This window comes from Prionailurus bengalensis, chromosome D1, assembly GCF_016509475.1.
Source record: "Prionailurus bengalensis isolate Pbe53 chromosome D1, Fcat_Pben_1.1_paternal_pri, whole genome shotgun sequence".
NCBI classification, from domain to species: Eukaryota; Metazoa; Chordata; class Mammalia; order Carnivora; family Felidae; genus Prionailurus; species Prionailurus bengalensis.
In genome coordinates this window covers 53828143-53845157 of record NC_057346.1, presented here as the reverse complement: position 1 = coordinate 53845157, position 17015 = coordinate 53828143, and the positions used below count along the sequence as shown (strand labels likewise).

The window sequence follows — 17015 nt, the reverse complement described above, 5'->3', positions numbered from 1 at the left end:
TACCAGAGGATTTTAACATATCAGTAAATGGCAGATAAAGTATACTAAATATCAGTAAACATATTACATATCTGCATATACAATAATCTTGTTCTAATACATATATATTGAAAACTGTACCCAATAAATGAAAAATATACTTCCAAAGATAAACACAACATTTAATAATACAAAAAATATAAAGTGCCTAGGATTAAATATAAAAAGGTATTCATAATCTGTATAAATAAAATGATTAAACTGTTTTGAAAAAGATTAAAAACTCCTAATACAGAGTGATCTATCATGTCCAGGGATAAGAATTTGATACCATAAAGATGCCAGTTTTTCCAAATTGATCTACAGAATCAGTGCTATTCCAATTAAAGGCCAGATAGAGTTCCTTTTGGGGCTTGTCAACATGATTGATTAATTTCTATGGAAGAGAAAAAGATCCAGGATAGCCAAGAAACTCCTAAGAACGGGTAGAAAGATTCTTACTACATGTTAAGATTTCTCAAATAGCTATAGCAATTGAGAGAGTGAGGTATTGGCATAGGAATATTCTGATAAACCACTGAATACAACATACAGAAACACACATATGTGGAAACTTGATTTATGACAGAGTTGGCAACTGTAATCACAAGAAGAGAAACGAACTATTCAATAAACAGTGTTGAAACAGTTATCCATTAAAAAAAACCGGGACTCTTACATCATATTCAAAACTCAATTCCAGGTAGATTAAAGACATATGTATAATGCACAAGCTATAAAATTTTTAGGAGACAATAAAAGATTTCTTTAAAAAACTTTTTTAAATGTTTATTTATTTTTGAGAGAGACAGAGTGCAAGTGGGAGAGGGGACAGAAAGAGAGACAGAATCAGAAGCAGGCTCTAGGCTCCGAGCTGTCACCACTGAGCCCGAAACAGGGCTCAAACTCACAAACCGTGAGATCATGACCTAAGCTGAAGTTGGATGCTTAACCGACTGAGCCACTCAGGCATCCCAATAAAAGATTTCTTAAGCAAGATACAAAAGCACAGACCATAAAGGAAATGACTGAAGCTTGACTAAATTCAAATTAAGAACTGTTTATCAAAAGATACTATAAAGAAAGAGAAAATGCAAGCCAGAAACTGAGATAAAATATCTGCAACAATACACTCAACAAAGGGTAAATATTATCCAGAATATAAAAACACTGATATGAAAAGACAACACAATAGAAAATATTATAGAAAAAGAAATGAGTGGCCAATAACCATAAGAAAACATTCCCAACCTCAATATTTATCAGAGAAAATGACATCAAGATCCCATTTTACATCCTTGAGATTGGTGAAATTTTAGAAGACTAAAAATATCAGGTGTTGGCAAGGATGTGGAACAGCACACCCTACTGGTGGGAGTTTGAATACATTCTTCTCTTTCAGTAAAAATCTGGATTTATGTAGCAAAACTGAAACTATAAACATGCACTTCCACTATTTCGTAAATACTCTTGAAGGCATATTGGAATCACCCGGAGAGCCTTAAAAAATACTAATGCTTAAATCTTATTTCCCAGAGATTTGGATTGAATTGAAATATACAGAGGGGAAAAAAAAAAACCACACCAAAAACAAAAACCCAACTTATCACAGAATAGAATGATTCCATTTGTATTAAGTTGAAAACCATGCAAAAAGAAACAATATTTTGCCTACAAGCACACCCATGTGGTAAAAATATTTTTTTTATTTATTACTTTTTAAAGTTTATTTATTTTGAGAGAAAGCAGGAGCAGGAGAGGGATAGGTGGGGAGGGGAGAGGGAGGGAGGGGAGGGAGAGGGAGAGGGAGAGGGAGAGGGAGAGGGAGAGGGAGAGGGAGAGAGAGGGAGGGAGAGAGAGAGAGAGAGAGAGAGAGAGAGAATCCCAAGCAGGCTCCAGTTATCAGTGCCCAATGCAGGGCTCAATCTCACTAACTGTGAGAACATGACCTGAACTTAAAAGACTCAGCTAGCCAGGCATCCCTAAAACTATTTTAATGTTTATTTTTGAGAAAGAGAGAGAGCAAACACAAGCAAGAGCGGGGGAGGGGCAGAAAAAGGGGAAAACAGGATCCGAAGTGGGCTCTGCACTGACAGCAGCCAGCCCAACATGGGGCTTGATCACAAACTGTGAGATCATGACCTGAGCTGAAGTCGACACTTAACTGACTAAACCACCCAGGCACCCCTAAAACTTTTTTTTTTTTTTTAAAGCACAGGAAAACAAACATAAAATTGGCACAGTAGGAAAAGGGAGGGAGATGGAATGGGAAAGGCACAAAGTGAGGGATCAAAGGTACTAACAATGTTCTATTCCTTAAGTTCAGTAATGGGTACGGGTGTATGCTTTACACTGCCTACATAGCTTGCATTATTTGGTATCTACATGATATTTAATAAAATGAATTAAGAATTACTCATAGGTTACTTATACAAAAACAAGCAGTACTTAAAGCTCTTGTCAACCATAGGTTATCAGTAAATGTTGTTATTCTCCTTCCCCAAGGAAAATAAAAGGCTGTCTGGGAAGAATGGCCAAAAAGAAAAGGCAAGGATACTTTATTTTAGTGTGGTGCTCAGCCCTTAACAGTAGTCTGCTACCTCATGAAGAATCTTTAACTTCAAAACTTTAAAGTTTTGGTATCTTTCTCAAAAGCCAATTTCAGGAGTCAATGTGATGTGTACAAACAGCATTTACTTGACTGCCAAACAGTTCTTGTTTAAACTACAACTCTGTCCCTTAACTGTGCGGTCTTTGGTAAGCTGTTTTTTTTGTTTTGTTTTGTTTTTAAATCTGAGCCTGGTTTCCTCATGTAAAAAAGAAAGAGAACTTACTCTACAAATATTTATGGAGCACCTACCATGTGCCAGAGAATGTACCAGGTATTATACAATAATGTACAAGAAACACACGGTATTTGTTCTCCCAAAGGCAAACAAATTCCTACTTCAAAAGGTTGCTGAAAAGATGATATAATATAAAGGAACTTGACATGGTGCCTGAAATATACTTGGTATTCAATAAATGTTATTTCTCTTTCTTTTTCTGCCTGGATTACTTAAAGCTAATAAAATGGGATTAGTCCTTTTAGAAAGCCTGTCTAGTGGTCTAACATTACAAAAAACACCAAGGAAATAACATACATACAATCAAGTACTATAAAAGTATTAGTTGACTTAACATACTGTACAAAACATTAGATGTTATTAGTTTGATCTATCATCAGGGTAAAATACTGGCATCTGAATCAAAGTAAAACTATTTTAAAATTATGAACCCAAGCATAACTGGATTCAGATTTCACAGTGTTTTTATATTCTTAATGATTTGACTTAAAATGTATCCTTGTAATATCTGCAATTTTCTTTTAATATGTCTGGCTTTCAAAGTCACATTATTTTGGTGGCATTTATTATTCTGGATTTTGTTTTTCCCATTTAAAAATGTCTTGCAAATTCATTTGCTGAGAAGCGAAACGGAAATAACTTTGTAAGTCAAACAGCACTAACTAGCACAGTAGTTTTCACAAGAAAGGAGGATTAACAAATATTTACAAGATGAATCAAATAGTGCAGTTTTAGTCCAGTTGTGTGGCTGATGACATTAGATCATTTTAAGAACGTACTCTACTTGGTGGATGCCGTAGGATGGAAGAAATAGCTCAGTCTTCCGAATGAGACCTAGTAGCAGCAGGCTGTATGGGCTCACAGTCTGAGGGATTTTCCTTTTTTTTAAACCATGTGTTGATTCACAAAATCCTCACTTCCCAATGGAAACAGCAAAAACACAGTATCAAGCCAGTGCTCTTCTCAATGCCCCAGAAAGCAGATTTGCTTCTCTTAATCTACTGTGATATTTTCTTTCTTCTCTTTAATTAGTTTCATTGAAAAAGTAATGTATCTGGTTAAAATTGGAAAAGAAAAGTTAAAAAAATTTGGTAATACACTGACAGATGATTCATAAGAAATAGCACCCACGCATATTGCTGACAGAAAAAAAGGCTGGTACAAACTCTCAAGAGAAAACGAGAACAGTGACTGCCTAGGGCAAGGAGAACTGGGTAGCTGAGAGTCAGGAGTGGAAGGGAAACTAATTTTTTACACACCCTTTGTCACTTGTGAACAACGTAACTTTTACATATTTGTGTTGTTGTTGTTTTTAAGTAATACAAGCAGATGATTAAAAATTCAAAGCACACAAAACAGTAGGCCCCGGGCCTGGGGCAAACACTAGTATGTATGTCTCTTATCTATTTTCCTACATATGTGTTGTAGGCATTTTTCACATGGCAGAAACTGGATGCCCCTAGCAGAAATGAACATTCTCGACAAAGAAGAAAAGGATTAATCTTAAAGCTGAAAGTTCTGCAAAGCTAAAAGCGCCCACAGAAAATATTCATCCAAACAAGTATCCTGGGTGCCTGGGTGGCTCAGTTGGTTAAGCGTCCAACTCTTGATCTCAGCTCAGGTCATGATCTCACAATTGGTAAGTCTGAGCCTCACGATGGGCTCTGCGCTGACAGTGTGAAGCCGGCTTGAATTCTCTCTCTCTGTCTCTCTCTCTCTCTCTCTCTCTCTCTCTCTCTGCTTCCCCAATTCTCCCCAATTCTCTCTCTCAAAATAGATAAATAAACTTAAAAAAAAAAAAAAAAAGCCCAAGTATCCAAATGTCCCACCAATGTCAGGTAGCGTGGAGGACACAATTCTTCCCCACAAGAAGTTTACAATCTACATGAGGAAACAAAACAGATGTAAAAAAAACCCAGTAAAGAACAACTGAATGTCAAAATAGGCTATGCAGCAACTGAACACAAGTACAACAGGATTTGGAAGAAGGAAAAGCTTCATGTTAGATGAAAAAGTTGTTCTGAGAAGAGGTTGGAACTGGGTTAGCCCTCATACCATCTTGAAGGTTTAAAAGAAACAGGTAAGAGTATTAGAAAAGTGGAAACATCAAGCAGAACCAAAATGATGTGTGTCATAAATGACTTAGCCATAAAAACATAAAAGAAGTAAAATTTCTGAGGTCCAGTAACTTACGGTTGCCATTTCTAGAATGCACAACAGTTTGGAAAAGAGAAAGTTTTGTTTATTAAGTTTTGCATATTATTATCTTATTAAGTTTGCATATGAACTTTTATTTTTGAAAAGCAGTTTTAAGTTTTCATACGTGTCACTTAATCCTTACAACTTATAAGCATAGTGTCAATCACATTTTACAAGTGAGAAAACTGAGGATTGTGGTGGTAAAAAGTAGTTCAAAGTAACGAGTCTTTTTCCCCCTTTTTAACTCTCACCTTTGGCATGACAGAGGGGTAGTTGCGCAGACCCACTCCTCAGTGAAACTGATGAAAGCTATAAAATAAAAAATAAAAAACACACCTTACCCTCACCCCAGCTATTCAAAGTCTCTGGGAATGGTCCTAAGGACATACTGCAAATGAAGAAACATCTATTCAAGAAAATCTACCAAAACTTGGTAAGGACAAGTGGTGTTTAAATGACAACCCACTCCCCCTCCCTTCCCCATCACAGCTCAGCATGACAGAAACTCCACTCCAGATAGATAAAACAGCCAATGAAAGAAGGCTTTTTAAAACCTCAGCTCCCAGCTGGAGGACTACCTTAGCAGGAGGGACAGCATGCCAGCATTTCTCACCTTCTCCACAGCTACCTACTGCTGAAGCTAAGTTCTGGGTGAATGTGGCCAAGAGGTAGGGTCTCCCTTCTTCTGCCCAGTCCCTGCTGATCAGAAGGAGGCTCGGCCTTGGGCAAGGCACTAAGAATACTGGGCCCTGATTCTCTTGCCCAGCCTCACAGGGTGTGGGTTCCACACTGGGAGAGCCAAGCCGAGGAGACGTGGGGCTGCTACCCACTCCGTGGAGCTCGGTTGCTATATCGGCATGTCACTTAGAGAGAAGTGTCCATTGTCCCTGCCTCCAGTACCACAGCCTGGTTCAGGGATTTTGCCCAGGGATAGAAGCAGGCTATAAAAGCACTTTCACTTCTTTTTTAAAGAAACCAACTTCATTTGCAACAGAGTATGGAGAAGTTCAAACCTAAGGGTACTCTTAAAAAATGCTTGTGCTAAAAGGCTAATGCTAGCTATGGACAGATTCACTGGAGACAAAGACTAAACGGCCAACCTGAGAGATAGCAGGGAGGAGACTTTGTGGGCTCAGGATACATTCAAACACTGACTTTGGGAAGTACACCTTTAAAGGGGCCTGAATTTGACTGGATCAGTCTGTGAAGCAATTTATGCTCCGGAATATTGTTGAAAACAATAGTGCAATCACCTGGAATTGGTGGAGTTTAAGAGCTGGGTGTGCTATGGGAAAGAGATAGCCAGAGAGTCCAACCAGAATCAATGCCATCTCTGGGAGATTATGGGCATACCAAGGCTGTGCCACCCAGGGGCAACATCAGAGGCTTCATTCACACTGCTGGAGAAATGGAGGGAATAGACTTGTTTCTAGAATAGAAAAAGAACTCCTATACTCAACAACAAAAAGACAAACAAGCTAATTAAAAAATTGAAAAAAGACTTAAGTAGACACTTCTCCAAAGATATACAAATGACCAACAGGCACATGAAAAGATGCTCAACATTCTTTGTCATTAAGGAAGTGCAAATCAAACCCACAAAGAGATACTGCATCCATTAGAATGGCTATAATCAGAAACTGAAAATTACAAACATTGGCGATGATGCAGTGAAACTGGAACCCTCACACACTGCTGCTGGGAATATAATATGATGCGGCCACTGTGGAAAATTAATTTGGCAGTTTCTCAAAGAGTTAAACATAGAATAGTCATATGACCCAGCAGTTCCACTCCTTGGTATATACTCAGAAGAACCGAAAACAAGTGTTCAAACAAAAACTTGTACACAAATATTCAGAGCAGCATTATCAATAACATCCAAACGTAGACACAACCTAACGTCTACCAGTGAATAAATGGTTGAACAAAATATGGTATATCCACACAGTATAATATGACTTAGTAATAAAAAGAAATGAAATTCAGATACATGCTACAACAGAAGCCAGACACAAAAGGCCACATATTGTATGATTCCATTTATGCGAAATTCCAGAACAAGAAATCCATAGAGCAAAAAAGTAGATTAGAGGTTACTAGGGGGGAGAGGGGAATCAAGAGCTTCTGCCACAGAGCTTCTGTCGGAGTGATGAAGAAGTTTTAAGAAATAGATAGTAGTAACGGTTGTATAGCACTGTAAACAGAACTAATGGTATTGAATTGTACACTTAAAAATGGTTAAAATGGTAAATTTTATGTTACATGTATTACCACACACACAAACACAAAAGCAAACCAATCTAATGCCAAACTTCAATATACAGTGTAAGATTCAGCATGAAAATCTTAGTATGAGACTCCCCACAGTATGAGATTCAGCTATGAAATTACACATCTTCTTGGGTTTCATTTAATAGGCTTACACTTTCAGTTCATTCTTAGCTTTAAAAAGTATTTAAATGTGTAATTTCTAGGCTTGAATAATATTCCTATTATATGAAGTATTACTTTTAGATTTTCTCAGCCTAATTTAATTTCACAATGTGTGACCATTTATCTATCACGCTTTGGCATAACAGAATTGTAATTTTAAAAACTTGAACGTGAATTACACATTTACATATAAATTGCAAATGGTCAAAAGCAAAAAGCAAACAATGAAATACAACTTCATACCCTCTGGGTATGGCTATGTTTAAGAAACAAAAAAACAAAAACAGAAGGGCAATAATAAGGGTTGGCAAAGATGTGGAGAAACTGGAACCCCATGCATTGTGGGTCGTAACGTACGATGGTGCAGCCACTTTGGAAAATGGTTTGGCAGCTTCTCAAAATATTAAACACAGGGTTACCATATGACTCAGCAATTCCACCCAAGAGACATGAAATCATATGTTCATCGAAATGTTTTCACAAATGTTCATAGTAGCATTATTCATAACAGCCAGAAAGAAGGTAGAAACAACCCAAATACCAAACAACTGCCAAATGGATAAACATAATGTTGTACATCTACACAACAGTATACTAGTTGAATGTGAAAGGGAATGAAGTACCGATAAATGCTACAGCATGAATGAACTTCAAAAACTTCGTGCTAAGTGAAAAAAAGCCAGAAATGTTATATGATTCCATTTATATGAAATGTTCCCCAAAAGACAAATCTATAGAGAGCAGTTTAGTCGTTCCCTAAAGCTGGGGGTGGGAATGCGAAGGGACTGCTAATGGGTACCAGGTTTCACTTTGGGGTGATGAAAAGGCCTAAAATTAGATTGTAGTAACTGATGGCTGCACAATCTGGTGAATATACTAAAAACCATGGAACTGTATGTTTTAAGTGGGTAAATTTTATGGTATGTAAACTATAGCTCAATAAAGTTCTTTTAAAAATCTGCTCCATCTTTTCATTCCTATAGCTATCCAAGTTTATTTTCTATCATTTACCAATATGAACCTTCTAATTTGTCCACCCAGAGTCCAAGGAAAACCCCACACTCAATTACTTGACTCTGCTCACAGTGTTCCCCTATGAGGAATATTCTCCCTAGGTTACACTCAAGTCACAAATTCATTTTGAAGATTTTCCTGACCAAGTCAATCCTCATGGACCTAAATTTCCTCTAGATTCCATGCCACTTGTAATTGGTAACACTGTAACCTCAAATACATACATAAAGCAGTTTCATCTTAGAGAATGAACAGCTAATTTTTGTCATAATCTCTAATTCTTGGCTTTAATCTCTTTTACCTTCTCAGGGACGAGCTAGCATCTTGAACACAGGTGGTACAAATGTCTGCTGAATCACATACACATGCCTTGAATGCAACTTCCTCCATATGTGTTCAGTAGTACCAAAACCTTAACAAATATCCAAAGTCTTAAAGCAGGAAACAGAAGGGAAGAAAAAGGAACTAAAATGCTGGGACATGCTATCACTTCTCAAGAGTGTATTAGAGAAGCATGCGTTCCTATAGTGCATTTCAAGGTGGCCATTTACTATTGTCCTCAAACTTGGGTGTGGACTAGGCATCCTTAACTTTAAATAGTTACTAACACTTCATTGTTGTCACAGTAAAAAAGAGCACTATAAAGAGAAGGAAGAATTTAAATATGCAACTCTACTTCCTCCTAACAGTGGGGTGCCAAGATTCAAACCCCAGTGCCTTTACGTGCAGTCAGGAGGAAACTAACACAATGACCCTTGGAATTAGTACTGAACAGAGGTGTCTGAGGCGGGAATAAGAAGGAGCACTGCTTTCAAAGGACAGAGGGGCAGCAGGGGCAGAAGGCAAGTCTTAAACACCAAACTTCTAAAAGCAACAAAGACAGCAGGTCACAGCAGAGAAGCCACCAATTGCTGAAACCTGATCTAAAGCCTGACTGCAGGAGCCTACAAAATTTCAGAGCATTTCTTTCTGGTATCCTGTATAGGCAAGTCTAATTCCACTGTACGAAATTCTTTAACCTGGCCCTGAAATGACACAAACACTGAACACTTCTCATTTGTTTAGCTTCAGAAATATCTATCTTTCCCTTCTCCTGTATTTATACTTATCTGGTAGCTTGCCTTATATTGTTTAAAAGCCAAAACACACAGACTGTAATCATTCAGACTTGCTTATGGGATTTCCCTGGTAGCAAAGCAGTTATCTTCAAATGTATCATTATTTCAGTTTATTACAGATTTTTTTTTTACTTGTTTAATTTGGGTCTCTTTAATAATCACCTTCTTATTTGTAAAAACTCCTTTAAATTATACCTTTCTTTCCCTGTCATTTGGTTTTTAATATTCAGTTGCTTAGAATAAGGGACTATGACATGTAGTTAAGGTGGGTAACTCTTCTTCACTTCAGTATTCAGAAGGCTATTAAGGTGCAGAGAAAATACACAACATAAATGCTTAACGAGAATGTTTTTCATAATGTAGGTATTGTTCTTTTATCATTTGCTACCTTTTTTGAACTCATTACCAGTTTAAATGTTCAATGAAGAATTTTTATTTTGCGTTTTTGCAAAAACTATCAAGATTTCTTCAAACTATGTATGAATATAGACAGCATTTGATTATCATTTTGAATAATGCCTTCAACACATCAGGACAACTTCTCCCAGTGAATACTTTGTTCAATAATAAGAGAAAGCACCATTATCAAGAGTCAGGATGTTCAGAACTAGAGCAGAACAATTATATACAGGTCTTGCCATTTAATGGAATCACCCAGATGTATAAATAAGAATTCTGACTTCTTAGAGATAAAGAAATCACTGAATAAATGAAAGAAATACAAAAAGCACCACTTATCAACATAATTTCTCTTTGTGTATTATTGTATTACTGGCCAATGATCTTAAACAGGCTGTGAAATTGGTAAATGAATGACTTTCAACTGCCTACAAGTAAAAAAAAAAAACACAAAAAACTGGTAACTTTCAAATAATGTGCAACAAGGGCAAGCTGACAATGCCTGGCATATACCAGGAGCTCAAAAAATTACTGCTGAACAAAGAATTAAAATTGGAGCATTCATGGGGTACCTGGGTGGCTTAGTTATTAGTTAAGCGGCCAACTTCGGCCCAGGTCATGATCTCCCACTTCGTGGGTTTGAGTCCTGCGTCTGGCTCTGTGCTGACAGTGTAGAGCCTGTTTGGGATTCCCCCTTTCTGCCCGCACCCCCCCCCCCCCGATTCGTGCTTTCTCTACCTCTCAAAATAAATGAATAAACTCTAAAAGATAATAAAAAAAAAAAAATCAGAGGCTTAATGAAGTATACATGAGGTATACATTTCTTATGAAAACATGTTTTTAAAAGACTTTGGAGAAGAAAATATCCACATGTATACTTTCTTATTTTATCTTTTAAAATATGACTCATCCAAAAACATTAACTAGGGCTTAACATGCACAAAAGGGATCTTAAAACCTTTATTAATCTCTTCAGGGTTTTCTAGTTCACCAATTCATAGTTGTAGAAGGAAAGCAAATGAAGTACTAAATTAAAGACCCATTCCTTTGAGTCACAATGCAAGTAAGATAGCTAGTAGGACAGGAAATCAGAGAGGTTTGAATTTTCTATGTATGTTTTTTAAGGATTACTACTGACAACATTTCAGGTTCTAGTCATGGTCTATCCATACAACTCTTATTAAATTTAAAGCAAACCCTCAAAAGAACAATATTGAAGAGCAACCTATCCTTCAAGATGAGAAGCACAACTTACTTCAACTTGGAACAGTTCTCCAGCCCCTTCACAGTCATTGGATGTGATTATTGGAGTATGAATATGGACAAAGCCACTGTCCTGGAAAAAAAGAAAACCCACTTTTTTTCAGTACATGTGTACATGAAACAACTCTATTATACTATTAAAAGAGCACTAAGAGATTGCCATATCAAATCCCTAACCCCCCAAATGTAACTATTGAGATATCAAGCTGAGGGTTCCACTGTACACAGCAGCACAAAGAATTTTAAATCAAAAACTGACTTAGACATTACCTAATCCAGTATCACTTCAAAACAGCATCAGAAACTGAGGCCCAGAGAGATTTAATGAAAAATTCACATATCTAGTCAGTGGCAGAGAGAGCCAGGAGTGGAACCTAGGCCTGCAGGGTCTCTCTGGTGCTGTTTTTTTCTTCCCACTTCTCTAGCACACCAGTAGTGATTTAACATACATACACACACTTAAGGCTAATGCATAATAATGCTGCCTGTATTGCTAAGGGACTACAAATGATCAATATGAAGTGCAGCTATTTTGGAATGAGACCTCTAATTGTCACAAACCACCAAAAAGGAGAAAAATTAAAGTTGACAAATAGGGACTGGAGAAATACATAGCAAAAAAGGCAGAAATGATTTTTAGGAAGTCTGTCATTAAATTGATGGCACAGCACACTACACATGGCACAGGCATTGCACTTCCTTTCCCTCAAAGATTCTGAGCAGCAAATCCATCCATTACTGAGGCGCCAATTGCAATTCTTCCGCTCCAACGTCTGAACTATTTCCATTAGTGAACCACAAAAGCTGTTTGCTAGTTGGATTGAAATAACCCAGCAACTTCAAGGTTATGCTTCTTTCATTTTGACTATGGATGTAGGCAAAAGGTTACATTCCGTGTAAATGTTGCAGGTGGGCGTGGAGGTAGCACAAGTGAACATGTACTGCAGAGGCAGAATAGTATGTGTTTCACACAAAAATTTGGGTCTTGAAATCAATACAATAAATTCATACATACACATTTAATCTCTGCCAAATTCTGTGTATCACTGGTGTAATGTAAAATGTCTCTAGTGCATCACACTAGGGGCCTCCCAAATTTGCCCCTTCCTTCCTAAAAAAGGTTGAATTCAAGTATCCTTGCTATGATACAAAGTGCCCAGTTAACTTGTCTTAGGATGTAGAATGATTAAATAAATATTCACACTATAAATTAGGAGTCTCAGAAAATATTCAAATAGGTACTTAAACTGGGAGCCATGTGCCTAGAGGTGCCACACAAAGCACATTATAGACAATGAATGAAATATAATCAATAACATTACTGCATGAAATTTTTATCTCCTAGGAACCAAGAATTATGGACATGAATCATTTATTCCACATGAATGCAGGCAACTATGAGCAGGAGTGCAGTAAACAAAGAAAGGAAGTGAAAAATCCAAAGGAAACGAGGGTGGTGAGAGGGAGGGGGGGAGGGAGGAGAAAATTTAACGGCTAAATGTAATTGCCAAAGTTAGAACTGGTCAATTGCCACAAGAAACAAAACTGCAAATCTTATGAAAATAACTATATGGGTTTTTTTTTTTTTTTTAAATCACTCAAGTTGTGGGAATTATTCTTAATACTCAATTAACACTAAACCTTTCAAAAGGTGTCACCAGCTTTTTAAGTCTAATACTGCTAGAAGGCTTATATCAAAGTGTATAACATTACCACCAAAAGCTATGAAGAGAGGCCAAAGGAAAAATAACAAAGCACTGAGAACAAAATCCAAAACAGAGAAAGTAGATAGGGAAGTAGAAAAATGAAAAGGAAGAAAAATAATAAGGAGTCAGAGGAGTACTGTCTACCTCCACCAGGGTAACAGTTGTCAAGTATTTATCCCATCCTGCACAAGGGGGTTCCTAACTAGAGATAGGAAGGCCAGAGAAGGGGCCAAAAATAAAAGCACGCACTTACCCAATTTTTCTGATTCCACACACCACCTCTAAATATCTAAATATTTTTGATAGATACACATTCTAGAACCAGATATTTTATATGGCACTGAGTATCTAAAAATTACAAAATTCACATACTAAGGCTCTTGCATATCAAACACTCACAGACTGTATTTATCTTTCACATTCACACAAAGAACAAAGAACAGAATAAGAAACCAACAAAATCAACAATCAACAAAAAATGACAATCAACAAAAAATGACAAAAACTGTCAGCCACTGGCAACCAAAAATGACAGCAAGAAGACAAAAAAAAAAAAAAAAAAAACTTCCATAAAAAGCAGTCACAAGAACTCGAAGACACAGTAGTCTGGGGTCATTCAACAGAGGGACAAAGAATACACCCTGGCAGGCTTTTAAGGCATATCCGTCTAGAGGAGGGAAAAATCTGATACTCAAAGGAAGAACCTTGACTCATCAAGAAAGGACAAACTCTTTAATGGCTCAATTTAGGAAGCAAGGAAATATGTAACACACTTTAGGATAACCTCCACTGGAAATTGGAAAAAAAAGATAGTACCTAAAGAGATAATCCTGTTATTTGAGAAACTTAGGTCTTCTAAATAACTCATTCCTTGAGGTTTCTCCATACCCAAGTTTTACTGCATAGCAAATGTGTCAATTTTATGCACAAACCAAGTCATACACAAAACACGTTTGATCACTTGAACCAACAACTGAATTTCCAGGGTGCCTGGGTGGTTCAGTCAGTTAAGCTCCTGACTCTTGGTTTCAGCTCAGGTCATGATCTCGTGGTTGGTGAGTTCAAGCCCTGCATCCAGCTCTGCACTGACAGCATGGAGCCTGCTTGTGATTCTCTCTCTCTCCCTCTCTCTCTGCTCCTCTGCCACGCACGTGTGTTCTCAAAATAAATAAACTTAAAAAAAAATTAACTTTCTAATCTAAAACTATTAGGAAAAAACAGAAACTAAAATAGTCCCTTTTAAGTTAAGAGAATTTGTTATGAAATTTTTACTTAGAAACTAAAACATACAGCTTTAAGTCTCAACATCTTTTAGGATGCCTAAAGTAGTGAATTATAGTCCAAAGTACTAAATAACATATAAGTATTATTTAATGTGCCTTAGTACTCTGTGATTTCAATCCAATCTCAACTGTTCCACATACAAGTGGGTAACATTATAGAATTATCAGAATTATATTTTCCAAGGCTTCATAATTAAAAAGTGAATTTATAACACTCAAAATTACCTACCTTTATAACTATAACCAATAGTGCTAAAATTCATTATTTTCAACCAGTTAAAATGTTACTTTGGTTTTTTTATTTCAAAATTTCCCAGTTTATTTTTAAGTTGTTTACATCTTTATAGAAGCCTCAAGTAGGAACTATATACAGAAAGTAGGTAAAGCTCACTAGTCAGTGGACTGCCAATACCACCACCTAGTGGCCAGAAATCTATAAAACCTTCAGTATTGAAGCAGGGTGGCTTTATCCACTGTGTAAAGCCATATGGGGAAAACATTTTTAGATCTGAACAAATTTTGTTTGTGTGGTTCAAGCACTACTAAAAAGCCATATGGAAGTTGCACAGAAAGTTTATGGAGCATATGGAAATGCACCCTTTCAAACTATAATGGGATGATAGAGAACAATGTGATTATTTTTCTTTGTTTATTCAAAACTATATGCTTTAAAGCCATGATGCTCTTTAGCTGTTTCACCAGAAATTCGCTCTAAAGGAACTTTTCAAAGAGCAAGAACTCTCATGGTAAACTACGGTTGGGCTGGCCCTGCATGAATTTGGATGCAGTCCAACAAAGGGGTATGATGTTAGACAATCTCTGCAGATGAACTGGATCTGGAGAAGTGGCATAGGAAGAGCTCTAGAACCACTCAGAATAACACTGAACCTCATGTGCCGGGCCATTCCTTGCCTTTGGGGTCCTCTCATCCACATGTGGGGAGGATCCCTTCCCCTCATCAACTTACCAATTATATTCCACTGTGGCTTTCCTGGGTAGGGGGAAATGGCTGACAAGCAAAGCAAAAAAGGACAAAATACCTTTAGCTGTACATCAATCTACTTGATTAATACCAATAACTCTTAGGGCGCCTGAGTGGTTCGGTCAGTTAAGCATCCGACGTCAGCTCAGGTCATGATCTTGTGCTTTACGAGTTCGAGTCCCACGTCGGGTTCTGTACTAACAGCTCAGAGCCTGAAGCCTGCTTCAGATTTGGTGTCTCCCTCTCTCTCTCTCTGTACCCCCCCTGCTTGCGCTCAGTCTGTCTCTCTCTCAAAAATAAATAAAAACATTAAAAATATATATATAAAGAAAAAATACCAATAACTTTCAAATCAGTGCTTACTATGTATAAAATATGCCTATGACCAAGATGGAGAAACAGGGACCAGATTTACCCTCCCCCTTGAAACAACCAAAAAAACCCACCAAAACCAAAAATAAAGCCCCCACAAGCAAACCACATGAAAGGCTGGTTTTTAAGATGATGGATTCAGACAAAAGACAGTGATCCCTGAGATACAAAACAAACTTAGCAAATCCTATCAGTAGCCCTGCTTACCAACTTGAGATTATCCAGGCCATAGCAGGAAGAGGGGAGATATAAAGTGGAGCCCAGGACACCTCTTGAGTTGAGGAGACAGAGCTGAGAGTGTGAAGGGACAAAAGTGGCTAGAATTCATAGGACAGAGTATCAGAGAGGAGAGAGCAGCACAGAGAACTCCAAGGATGTACAGAGGGTCACTCTAGAGTGTCAGGTAGAGGGATGATGGACACATCCATGTGGGGAAACTGTCAAAGGCCAAGGAAAGAACCATCCAGAAAGATTAGAGGAAACAGTGCCTGGTGCTCACATGTGGCTGGTTAATTAGCCCTAGACTGAGCACTGTTCCAGAGCCATTTACTAAATCATAAAAGACCCAATAGGATCAAACAGTTTTCAAGTAGCTTAACCACACACCAGATCAAAATTTAAGAAGCTTTATAAATATCCAACATGGTAAAATTCACAATATCTGGCATCTAACCAAAGATTACCAGGTATGCCAAGAGGCAAGAAATCATAAACTGTAATGAAGAGACTAATGAATCAATCAAAGCTGACTCATAACTGACAGACATGTTAGAATTAGGACATAAAATAGATATCAAATAGCTACTAAAAACATAAATATTTTTTTTTTAATTTTTTTTTTCAACACATAAATATTTTTAATTAAAACTGTATTGTGGGGGCACCTAGGTGGCTCAGTCAGTTGAGCATCTGATTCTTGACTTCAGCTCAGGTCATGATCCCAGGATCATGGGATAGAGTCCTGTGTCGGGCTTGGTGCTGAGTGTGGAGCCTGCTTAAGATTCTCTTTCTCTCTCCCTCTGCCCCTCTCCCCTGCCCGTGCTCTCTCTCTCTCTCTGTCTCAAAAATAAAAAATAAATTAAAAGAAGAAAGTAAATGTAAAATAAAAATTAATATATGTTTAAAAAATGCATAAAACTGCCCTGTATATGTTTTTTTTAAATTTTTTTTTTGTTTGTTTTTTTTTGAGAGACAACGAGACAGAGCATGAGTGGGGGAGGAGCGGAGAGAGAGGGAGACACAGAATCCAAAGCAGGGTCCCAGCTCTGAGCTATCAGCACAGAGCCCGACACAGGGCTCGAACCCACACTGTGAGATCATGACCTGAGCCGAAGTCGGACACTCAACCGACTGAGCCACCCAGGCGCCCCTGCCCTGCA

General features: G+C 37.5%; 1 protein-coding gene across 1 annotated transcript in view; it reads right to left on the bottom strand.

Annotated features, from left to right (window-relative positions):
- Positions 1 to 17015, bottom strand: part of NARS2 (asparaginyl-tRNA synthetase 2, mitochondrial) — a 134768-nt gene that overhangs the window by 108385 nt on the left and 9368 nt on the right. Inside the window, exon 5 of the mRNA XM_043580121.1 lies at positions 11286 to 11366. Coding sequence (XP_043436056.1) covers positions 11286 to 11366 — 81 coding nt within the window. The remainder of the gene's footprint in view (positions 1 to 11285; positions 11367 to 17015) is intronic.